This window comes from Neofelis nebulosa, chromosome 2, assembly GCF_028018385.1.
Source record: "Neofelis nebulosa isolate mNeoNeb1 chromosome 2, mNeoNeb1.pri, whole genome shotgun sequence".
NCBI lineage: Eukaryota > Metazoa > Chordata > Mammalia > Carnivora > Felidae > Neofelis > Neofelis nebulosa.
Window position 1 is genome coordinate 38445739 of NC_080783.1, and position 12638 is coordinate 38458376.

General features: G+C 42.1%; 1 protein-coding gene across 10 annotated transcripts in view; it reads left to right on the forward strand.

Moving 5' to 3' along the window:
* Positions 1 to 12638, forward strand: part of ANKRD44 (ankyrin repeat domain 44) — a 348903-nt gene that overhangs the window by 172283 nt on the left and 163982 nt on the right. For all 10 annotated transcript variants that reach the window (XM_058710350.1, XM_058710333.1, XM_058710356.1 and 7 more), the window contains exon 4: positions 6261 to 6331. In XM_058710350.1, the coding sequence (XP_058566333.1) occupies positions 6261 to 6331 (71 nt within the window). The remainder of the gene's footprint in view (positions 1 to 6260; positions 6332 to 12638) is intronic.

Below are 12638 nucleotides of genomic sequence, written 5' to 3' on the forward strand. Positions count from 1 at the left end.
ACCTGGAGCCTGCTTCCGATTCTGTGTCTCCCCCTCTCTCTGCCCCTCTGCTGCTCATGCTCTGTCTCTCTCTGTCTCAAAAATAAATAAAAACATTAAAAAAAACCAATTCATCTTTTAAAGAAGAATGCATTATTTGTATGATGAAACCATGAAGTAAAATAGGTCTGCTGATTTTCATTATGTTAGGCAGATTTTCATAGCTGCTGTATAAACTAGCTCAGTGAAGGAGATATTGAGGAATCTCTCTTTTAACCAGAAAGCTTCCTTCAATTAGCAACTGTTAATTTAGGACTGCCCTGGGCTTGGACCTAAATTGGCACATCGTGCCAAAGACAGATGCCGCCAGTTTCTATTCCTTAGTCCCTGATTCTGCTCTGATAATAGTTAACAAGCAATTATGTAGTGCTTACCATGTGTCAGAAAGTGATCTCAGGTCTTTTGTGGTTTATCCTTCTAGAATGTTCAATATTTTTACAAAAGCAGGCTCATATAATATTTTGGTACTTACTTTTTCCACATAACAATGGTTTGTGAACATCCCTCCACATTATTAAGAATTCTTATAAAGCACCACAGCCACTGCATATGGCTATATACTAATTTATTTAACCAACTCTTCTCTGTCTAACACCAAGATTGTTTCCTGTATATTACTTTTTTGGCTAACCTTTTTTTAACACATTCTTGAAGATTAGTCTTAACATTAGCCCATAGTTATTTCCTTTAGAAACATGTTATAGAGCATTCTAATACACTTACACAAAGACAGAAATAGGTTGTGGGTAAGAGAGAGAGAAAGGGAGAAGAGAGAAGGGGAGAGAGAGGGAGGAAAAAGGGGGAGGCAGAACACAGAGGGAGACTGAAGATAAGATTTGGACATGCCATGGCAAAAGCTGGTGAACATAGGTACCGTGCACGTGCCCTCTGCCCCTCATTGGTATCCTGGTGATCTGCCTGGTGAGGAGCTACTGGGGTGAGATGTTTAGATTCAAAATGTGGTGATAACATTTGGGAAGACAGCAAAAGATTCCCTGAGATTCTCGAGCTCTCTCACCTCTGGGTAGTCATGAACTTCTGTGGTCCCACGTTTTCTGGGTGTGCTGACCTTGCTTCTGTTCTACAGCTGGGGATCTATCTGTGGGATCAGCTACAGTGATTGAGGAGGGAAGAGAGCATGAGAACACATTGTTAACTTGAAAATGTCTTTTCAAATTGGGCTGTGCCACTGAGGTTATCTACAAATCCAACAGCAGTTGTGGTTCCTAATCAATTATATACCTGGAGTGAGCCTTCGGAAAATCCTGGAAGAGACTGTGCCCAGGCCACTTTATATGAAAATGTCATTTTTTTTTTTTTTTATCCGTGAGAAGGGCCACTGACCAAGAAAAAATAGCATAAGAAAAAGCATCATAATCCTCCCCATTTTTTTAAGCTTACTTATTTATTTAAAAAGAGAGCGAGAGAGAGCACGAGCTGGGGAGGGGCAGAGAGAGAGAGAGAGAGAGAGAGAGAGAGAGAGAGAGAGTGTCCCAAGCAGGCTCTGCACCATCAGCATGGAGCCTGACTTGGGGCGTAAGCTCACAAACTGCGAGATCATGACCTGAGCCAAAATCAAGAGTCTGAACCACCCAAGTGTCCCAAACTTCCCTATTTTCATTAAGAAACATAAAACTCCAAATGCACTGCTTTCTTAGAAATGTTTAATGGTAAATATTTCAAACATACAGAAAATATGGAGAAAAATATAAGTAATACCCATGTACACTAAGCTTTAAGATATCCTGACGGTTTCCATGTTTGTATCATATCTGTTTTCTTTTTTTTTTTTTTAATTTTTTTAACGTTTATTTATTTTTGAGACAGAGAGAGACAGAGCATGAACGGGGGAGGGTCAGAGAGAGAGGGAGACACAGAACTGAAACAGGCTCCGGGCTCTGAGCTGTCAGCACAGGGGCCCGATGAGGGGCTCGAACTCACGGACCGCGAGATCGTGACCTGAGCCGAAGTCGGCGCTCAACCGACTGAGCCACCCAGGCGCCCCTCATATCTGTTTTCTAAAGAAAATATTGAAGACACATTTCCAGCCCATTTGGCATACTTCATCCTTTTTTCTCTACCATCCCTTCCTTGAAGCAACCACTATCTAGAATTGCTGTTTGTTTTCTTTAGCCATATTTGTTACTTTTGTTTCACACCTATGTATGCATCCACAAACATCATGTAGAATTGTTTTTGTAAATTTAAAAACTTTATATAACTGACATTATGTAATAGGTATTATTTGTAACTTCATTTGTTCATTCACGCTATGTGTCTAAAGTGCATCTGTGTATATATATATATATATATATATATATATATATATATATATATATAAAACTTCAGTCCGTTCATTTCCATGACAGTATGACATTCCATTGTACACATATACCACAATGTATTTATCCATTTTCCTTTTGACCAGCATTTAGGATTTCAGTTTCTTGCTGTTACAAACATGCTGCGGCAAACATTTTTCCACATGTGTGAAAGTTTGTCCAAGGTATATGTTTGGGATGGGTCGCTGGGTAGGAGGGCACATGCAATGTCAGTTTTACTGGGTAGCAGCAAATTGCTTCCCAGAGGTGGTTGTACCAGTTCATACTCCCACCAGCTGTATGTAAATCTTTTTTTTTTTTTTTTTAACATTTATTATTGAGAGACAGAGACAGAGCACGAGAAGGGGTGGGGCGGAGAGAGATGGGGACACAGAATCTGGAGCAGGCTCCAGGCTCTGAGCTGTCAGCCCAGAGCCGGACGCGGGGCTCGAACTCACAAACCGCGAGATCATGACCTGAGCCGAATTCGGACGCTTAACCGATGGAGCCACCCAGGTGCCCCAATATAAGTGTTAATATTACTCCCTACCCTTACTAACTCTTGGGATTGTCATACTTTAGAATTTTCACCAATTTGATGGGTGTGAAATGGTATGTTAATGTTGCTTTCATTTGCTTCTCCCTGATAAATTTTAAGAAGTATATTTTCATATGTATCTTGCCATTTGGGATTCTTCTTGCATTAGCTTTTTAAGCTTACACACAGGCAATGCAAAATTTGCTCTGTCAAAGACTATGAATAATGAAGTATGTATTTTTGTTTCATATTATTATAACCAGTGTTTGGAGCTAAAAGGAGAAATGTAGGGGAAAAGGAAATGAAATCAAGGGGGAATGTACATGTATAAATACTTGCAATATATATATATCTACATATATATATATATATGGATATATATATCTATATATATCTACATATATATATATGTACATATATATCCATATATATATATATATAGGAAAATGGAAAAAGATAGAGAAAGATGGAAAGATAGAGGGAGAGAGGAATGAATCTAAGGAAGGCAGAGAAAGATTGGAGAAAGTAGAAGGGAAATTTAATCAATGTTTAGTGGAAAGGTTAGTTGTGAAGTGAGGCACACTGCCTAAGAGCTTGGGCTTTGAAGTCAGACTGCGTGGGTTCAAATCTACCATTTCCTAGCTGGGTACCTGGAGCTTATTACTTCTCGTGGCCTTAGTTCCTTCATCTACAAAATTAGCATCTTAATAGCATCTCCCTATTAAATGGACTACACATTTGTTAGTATACCAAGCAAGAGCTCAGATTATATTAGCAGTTTCTAACAAGGCTGTTAGCAATTGCACAGCTGTAATAATAGAATTTTAGCTCTTCTGAACTAAAGGGAGCTTTTAAGCAAATGAGTAGACAAGTTGGGCTTTACCACTTAGCATTTAGAACTGCACTGTCCAACACGGTAGTCACAAAACCTGCGGTGGCTACTGAGCCCTTGAAGTGTGGCCAGTTCCAGTGCGGATGTGCTGTAAGGGTAAAATACACTCTGGATTTTGAGGCTTTTGCATGAGAAAAAGAATAAATTACCTGAATAATTTTTAAACTCAATTACATGATAATAGTTTGGGTATATTGAGTTAAATAAAATATATTACTAAAAGTAATTTTGCTTCTTTTTTTATCCCCCTTTTTAATGTGGCTACCAGAAAATTTAAAATTGCATCCTTGGCTCCCATGACATTTCCACTGGACTGCACTGACCCTGAGGCTCCGAGTCTGAAGGGATGCGGTACCCACAGCAGGTACCACATCTGACACACATAGCATTTCTTCCTACGAACGTACTAAAGGAGGGGGTGACTACAGTGGTTAATGGGACAGCGTGCAGACAGTTCAGTGACACCTCAGACTCAGACACAGGGTGTGATGCGACCAGGTGTTGTCCCTCTCAGACGACTGGTTTGACTTTGTGACATGAAGTTAAAACTGGACAGGGCAAGCGAAAGGGATACCCTGATGCAGGCATCCCCACCAGGCATCCACCCCTATAGGACGTTCACTCCAGAGCGTTTAGCTCAGGACTTCTTGCTACAGGACAAGGAGATGACCTGCTGCTGTTGATTCTTAGCATGCCCAAACTGATTTTATTTCATCCTTATTGATGTAAGGGGCTTCAGCCTTTTCAGGTAAACTGCCTGGACAGAGTTAGTAGAATTAGGATTCAAGTAATTTTAAGCTTGATGAACTAAGCAACAATTTATCAGTGGCTTTCAACCTTGACAGCATATTAAAATAACCTTGGGTCTTGGGGAGCTTTTAAAAAATACCTGCACTTGGCTCTATCTCAAGCCAATGAAGTCAGAAGGAGGGGAGGGGAGGAGAGACCTCTCTCTCTTGTTTTAGGGATTATTATGTTCTTGCTCTCCGTAATTAATATTGTTGATGGTATTTATTCTTCAGTTAAGGAGAAAAAATAGAGTAAGTTCTATGATTTGTTATTTCCTTTTAGCTGGTGGCTTAAACTAAATGGCTAGCTCACTTTTACCCATGAAAGTCTCCTGTCGCCTTTTTTTTCTTTTCTTTTTAAAACAAGGTTTCTAGTTTTCAGCTCTCAGCTGGCCTTGGCCTCACTGAGATTAGTCACTCCCTGATTCCACTTGACTCACTTTCTCGGCCCTTGTCCCAGAGGCACCCCCTCCACACTTCCCCTCCTCTGCCTTACTTTCTAGTTTCTTTGATTCATGTCTCCACTCTTCATCCTCATGAGCTTCCTTCCTTGTTGTCCTGAGGCTAACTTAGGCTCCTCAGGTTGCAGCTACAAAGATATCACACATATTTATCTTATCCTCCTCTTTTATAGCCCTTTAAAGAAATTTTCCATCTGGGCAAAACACTGATCAAAACCCGGGACCCAAAAAAGGGAAGCTCATATTGGGTGTTTCCACAGTTCAGTTGTAGACTCAGTGAACTTGCACTCATAGATATGGTGAGGGTATCATGGAAGGAGGGCATGCTCTACTCTCTGGAAATCCATTCACATAGAGCTTCTGTTCCGTGATGGCGACGTGGCTCCCAGAAAGTTGAGCATGGGGGGCACATCCCTGAGTGTGCGCTTGTTCTGGCCCATGTGTGAGCCTGTCTGCCCACACCCCATAGTGGTGGGGGAGGGAGGGCCGTGATCAACCTGTATAGACTTCATGTTGTATCTGTCCAAATGCTTTGGAAGCTGGCTTCTTCCTATCGAGACACCTGGCTAGTCTCAGAGAAATAATTGGGATTCCTGGATAGAACAGATTTCTGCTAATCCCCTCAGCCCAGATCAAGTCTCATGAGAACTCAACTTTACAAGACTTGTTTGAAATCCCACTGGCCTCTAGTATACTTTTATTGGAAGGCTGCTCATCCTAAGCAGTTTGCCAAGAAGGGTATTGTGTGTCCTGTGTGGTAAGTATACTTGAAGACTAAAACTAATATATGTGATTATATATTGTATATTGTCTATAAAACATTTTATATTTATACATTTTATATACATATATGTTTATATACATACACACATACCTGCGAAGTTCTTCATTCTTCAGAATCGACATTTCCCTGCTCCTGGAGAATCTCCACCTTCTTACATCTGTGTGTCCTATCCAATGAGGCACTGCAGTTCTCACACAGTCTTTATGCAATTCTGGTGACATTTTCAGCTCCTGGTTTCACTTTTTCTACTATACTAGATCTCTCTTCCTGTCTGGTGGCTAGCAAATGCATGACCGGTACAAAGAGAAAACAAAACAAAATATGGTGGTTGTACCAGGCAAATGAGAGCACAAGATACCACAATTATTATTATTGATTTAACATCAATAGAATTTCCCTGACTGCATTATGCCTTTAACTTGTGCTTTTGGTTCCAGGAGCTCGTGTAAATGCCAAGGACAACATGTGGCTGACCCCACTGCACCGGGCTGTCGCCTCCAGAAGTGAAGTGAGTGATTATCTTATATAATCTAGCACCTCCAGGCCACAGAAAGAGAAAAAATGCTTTCTGTTGAATTCGGTATTGTTGCTTGTGAACAAAAGGCTTTTACTTCTAATACAAGAGGGTTACCAAGAAACAGTTTGTTCTTTTGAGCACCTCCTTCATGCCAGGCATGGTGCTGGGGGTGGTGACTGGAGTAGTCCCAGGTAGACGGTGTGATACTTGACTTCAGTGAGTTCTCAGTCTGAAGGGGGTGCTAAACATGTAAGCAGATCAGTACAATATCATAACTTAATTGGAGGAGGAAGAAGATAACTGCCTGAGTAGAGAAGTCTTCCAAGAAGAGAGGTCGGTTGAGCTGGTGCTTAGAGGATGAGTAGGGACTTACCAGGCCAGAAGGAGGGGGGAGGGTGGAGGCAGGACAGTAGACGTGCTAGAGGACAAGGGCCATGGACATGAATGAATGGCAGGTTCAGATGGCTATAGGTGGAACAAGGGATGTGGTGGAAGATAAGTCTGATGGCAGAGGCCGGGGGTCCTCTGAGCAGTAGGGTACAGTCACGGCAAGATAAGAATGAACCTGACAGGACTTGGGACCTTGTGAGGGTGAGGTAGAAGAGAGGTCACTGGGTGAATGGTGATGCCATCGATTGAGAAGGCAGAGGCAGAGGAGCAGGGAAGGGAAGTTAATCAGTTCTGTATGAACATGTCACATTTGGCAAACATATTACCAGAATGTAAGCTCCATAAGGGCACAGACCTGTTTTTGTTGTTGTTGTTGTTGTTGTTGTTGTTGTTGTTGTTGTTGTTTTGTTCCTTGATGTGTCCCAAGCCTGGGACATTGTAGGTGCTCAAGAAATAATTTATTTTAAATTCCAAAAATGCAGGTGAAGATGGTTAATAGATGATCATTTTTTATACATGTCTAGCACTGAGGAACTGAGAGGATGGTCATTGAAGCTATAGCAAATCTTAAAAAAAAAGGGGGGGGGGAGGGGCACCTGGGTGGCTCAGTCAGTTAAGCTTCCGACTTTGGCTCAGGTCATGATCTCACAGTTCATGGGTTCAAGCCCCACGTTGAGCTCTGTGCTAACAGCTCAGAGCCTGCAGCCTGCTTTGGATTCTGTGTCTCCCTTTCTCTCTGTCCCTCCACTGCTCACTCTCTGTCTCTTTCTCAAAATAAATAAACATTAAAAAAAATTTTTAAAAGGAACTACAGCAAATGGCTCAGCTGGTTCAGGGAAAGTATAACAGATGCAAAGAGAGAACCAGTGTGGGGGAGGGGTGGCCAGGAATGCTGGTGAATATGAACCTTGCAACCTAGTCAGAGGGGATGCCCACCATCCAGGGATACAAAAGGCTGTCACCTAGGGGGCACTTGTCATTGGATGACTAGTTTTTGTAGCTGATTTTTTACGAAATGAGGCTTCTCTGCTGCTGGAGAAGGTGCTGTTCTCCAGGTACAGCTAGGAGCAAGTGGTGTTGCTGACGTGTTGATGGCTATCATCAGCGTCAGCTTTTCCTCTTTGGCAAACTATCTGGACATTTCACAATATGCTTTGTAGATGACAGTTAACTTAGTGCTCATAATCTTCCTTGCTGTGCTGTGTGATTTGAGTAGTTTTTATAAGATGCGGTCTGTTCTCTTTCCCAATAGCCCACATGGAATGAGGGAAACAAATGATCCTAAGTTGCCTGACTCAGATCCTGGGGAATCCAGAATCTCCTTATGGTCTCACGTTTCATTTCTGTTTTACCTGGGAAAGCAGGTACAGTGGGCTGCTTGAGTTTGTATGACCAGTGTCATGTGTCATGAGACTAGCTCCTTCACAGAGTATTCCTTAGTCTTTGAAGACTGTTTGATCTTCAGTAAATTTCTTTTTTTAAGTATTCTTCGAAAACTATGAGTTTTATTCCTCTTTTAACATGAACCAGGTCTTTTTAGTTAAAAAAAAAATCACCAAGCACTTCCAACATGCCAGGAACTGTGCTTAGGAGGCTTGTAGTCTAGTGGCACAGAAAGATGTAAAACCAGATGATTTCAGTATTATGTGATCTTTCCCAAGTGATCTCCCCCTTTGTGAGCTCAGCTACTTGCTTTAAATCTTCAAAACACCCATTTGCCAGCAACCATCAGCTTGCCTTCCTTACATGTCTTTAGTGTATTTGATTGAGTTCAGTCAATCCAATGATGATTCAACCTTTATGTCTGAGACAGGCGTTTGTTTCTTCCCTAAGGAACCAGCTCCCTCTACAGGTTTGCCGAGGGAAAAATATCCCATGCAGGTGTCTCTTGTTAGGAAGGAATTAAATGCAAGCCGACCCTGAGTTGTAGTCAGGGTCATATCTTCATATTAATATCTGTCACAACAAGTCAAAAAGATTCTTATGAAAATTGAAGTCTCTGTGACTTTCGTTGGAACAGACTGTGGACATCTGAACTCCAACACAGCACTTGGCTGTGGAAGTCCTAAATTCAGATTTCCTTCTTCCTCTGAATTTGATCTTATTATGTGATTATTACATTCCATTATATCTCCCCTAAATAATAGCTGAGAAAAGAGAAGCAGGCTTGAGGAGAAAACAACAGAGAAGGTTTGGATTGTGTTTTGGAACTTGTCTGTTAGCATTTGCCAAAGGAGATGTGTGTGCTCAGCTTGAGAGTTGGCACATCTGTCTGTTGCTTAGATTGGCAAACACTGGTGTATGACTTACGCGAATGTGAATTAAAAACCATTTCTGCATTGAAAGGCTTATGAACTCTCTTCTGTCCTCAAAGCCCTTTGCTTCTAAAATGTAGGCAATTGATGTCTCGGGGCTCAGGGTTCAATCAGGGACCCAGAACCACCATGAGAGATACAGAATAAGATATTTATTGTAGTAATTAAGCCTCACACAATTGTGTGAGCTGCTGGAGAAGTTTGTGTAAGGCCATCACCTTGGTTTCTGTATGGTTCTAAAGTCACTGCTGGTGGGCAGGGTCTGCAGTTGCAAAGAAAAGCTGGACGTGAAATGGGGGAGAACAAGAACAAACTGGAACCCCTGACTCTCACTGCCTCAACATTGCAGACTTGGGAGACTTGCAGAAGGAGCTGTGTGCTTCACCTTAGAGCTTGTGGGCACCTGACCCAAGAATAGGAGAACCCAAGGGAGATACTGTAAGTTCTGAAGAAGCACCAACCATGTCCTGTGCCAACACAGGGTCCAGCTGGTCAGTGACAGTGTGTGCAAGCTGCAGCGGCACCTGGCACCCAACACACCAATCAGGCTGTGGTTTCATCTATGCCTCCCAAAATCCAGGCAGATTTCCCTGTGGCAAACAGGGCTGGGGAGGGGATTCTGGGAAATGTGGTTCAGCTTGGCTATGTTGACACAACATAAAACTATCACTGAAATTATTATTCTGTTCTAATTAAAAAGACATTCTCAGGGCACCTGGGTGTCTCAGTTGGTTAAGTGCCCGACTTCAGCTCAGGTCATGATCTTGCAGTCCATGAGTTCGAGCCCTGCGTCAGGCTCTGTGCTGACAACTCAGAGCCTGGAGCCTGCTTCAGATTCTGTGTCTCTCTCTTTCTCTGCCCCTCCCCCACTCATGCCTCTGTCTCTCTGTCTCTCTCTCTCTCAAAAGTAAATAAATATTTAAAAAAAATTTTTTTTAAATGACATTCTGGATAGTAAGTTCCTTGAAATGAGTGTCATGCCTGTTGCTTGTCATTGTGTTTCTAGCATCTAGCCTGCTCAGTAAACAACTGTTTTTTGAGTGATTCATTAAAGACTAGATTTCTAACTTAAGCTATGTTAATGTGATTCTCTGTACAACTGCTAACATAGAACTAGTGTGCACCACAGAGAATGCCGATGGTAATCATCCTTTGTGCATGCAAGGTAAACTGACTCGAAGCTTGTTTATGGAAGTATGGCACAGGAAGCTGTTTAAGCCACTGGAACCCGCGAGATCAGGATGAGTTTCAAAATTGTATGCAGCACAGATATCAGTAGAAGTCAAAGATATCGATATCAGTCAAATTTTCTGAGCTTTCTTTCCATCCAGGCAAGTTTTATGTTCAGGTTTCTATGCCTGGAAAAATCATATTCATTGCTAAATGTATTTCCTGAGCCTGTAATAGCAATAGGAGTATAGATTATAATATTGCTTAAACATCAACCCATGCCTGACAGAAAAGCTCCTACACACACAGGAAAGTAGATCAGAACGTGGTCATACCCTCTGAAGACTGTCCAGCATAGACTGGGATCTGGAGATAAACCTTCAAGACTTTCTTGCTACTGACCAGGCTGTGTTGTGTGCTTCCTTCTGATGCTTCCCCGCACCCCCCTCCTTCCTCCCCACCTCCTCACACCTGGGATTCCCAGGGAGGAGACAGCCAAACCAATAATTGGAGCCATAGCACTGTCTTCTGCGCGACTCCCCAAAGGCTTCTTTCACCACCACCTCCCCTTTCTCTGACTACTCCCACTGCTGAGAAGAAATGAAGATATCTCTTGCCAAAGTGTTAGGGAAACATATTTTGAGATTCTATATAACACAGATGAGCAAGATTTGGGGCTTCCAGGAAGAGTTCTGAGGCGTGAATTATTTCTGATTGTTCCTCCTGTTTAACTTATTGCTTTTTTGTTTTTCTTAGAAAAGAGCGGCCATAGGGGACAGGAATTAAATGCATATGAACCTGGACAGTTTAATACCTTGTTTATTAGAGGCCACCTAGTGAGGACACTGTTAAGTGTGCTACAGGGGCCTTGAAGGGTCACAGAGTGTGTCTTCCAGGACATGGTATTTAGGGCAGACACCCAGGCACCCATCCTACTGTGGCCTGCGTCCAAATGCAGCCGGCTTTTCACACATGCCTTTTCTTCTAGAATGAACTGAAGGTAGCACCAAAGGAGAATGGCTGAACTTTCACTTTCCTGTTCTAGCGGCTGTCTTTTGGTTAACAGCGTTAAAAATGATTGTGTCCTGTCTTTAGGCTGTAGAAGTGAGGATGTTGAGTCCAAATATATATTGTCACAGTGAACGTTTATTGAAACCTTAGTGTGTGCTAGGCAGAATGCTAGGCACTTTCTGTGCACGATCCCGTTTTAACCTCCGGGCCACTCTTTGAGACTGATAATGCTATTAATCCTAATTTAGGAAAGGTAATCTCAGTGAAGTTAGGTAGCGAGCCTAACAATCCGCAGCCAGTAAGTGGAGGAGCGTGTAACTCGCAAATCTGCTCTCTTAACCACCATGATCTGCTGCTTCCCTCAGATCAACCGAGCCCCCTGATGCATACTGCTCCTACCCATAAAATGGGTCTGCTTTTGTGTCTGTGCAGACGGAAGTCCTGACAAGTATAAAAATGTTTCCCAGAGCCGAGCAGGATAAGCATTTTATCATATAGCTCAAATTTTAATACTCATGCTTTCCCCCTTTCTCTAAAAAGCATTGTCATTATTGTGAGCTAAATGCTAGTAGACAGGAGGATTGCAAGAATTATATGGGAGACGGGAATGTTATTGCTTTCCTTAAGTTATTCCATGATTATAAAAAGATGATCACGTAGAGGACGTAGTACCGGGAATGAAAGAAAGTAAGCACTCTATGACCTATTACTTAGAATGTAGGTGAGTGATACTCAGATTTACTGCGCATTCATATTATCTGGGGTGCTTGTCACAAGTACCTGTTCTAGAACCTCATCTCCAGAGATTCTGATATAGCCTGTGGTCGCGCCCAGAAATCTGCATTTTAAAAAGAAGATTGTGACGCATGTGGTCTCCACACCACACTCTGAGAGCTGAGGTCTAACACCGGGAATACTTTAGTATCTGGCCTTCCCTGTGTCGAAAGGCAGCACTTCTTCAACAGTTGCCTTTGAGTTCCTCCATACCCCAGAGTCTCCAGGGAGCCCCCTTTGTACTGCTAGTTCTTGGAATAATTGAACTCCAATAATAATTATAATAATAAAGGTCAAGTTTAATTTAATAAGGAGGGCTTTTGGAGAAATATTCAATTAATTGAACAAATTAGTTGGGTACCGATTTAGGCAATTCTTTCAGAATATGAAATTGCTGTAATCAATAGAGGGTGAAAGCCCCAAATGATTTCAGTAATAGAGTAAATGCCGTCAGGACTGCGGGAAACGTCTTATTAATACTGGCATATTTTTACTTAGAGAGTTTCTAATGATTATACCAATGCATTTATTCTACCCAAATATACTGAGTGTATACAGTATGCACAAGGCATCTGCCAGGCTTTGGGGAGAGTTTCTACAGAAAACTGGGTGAGACTCAGACCCCGGTCTAAACCAAC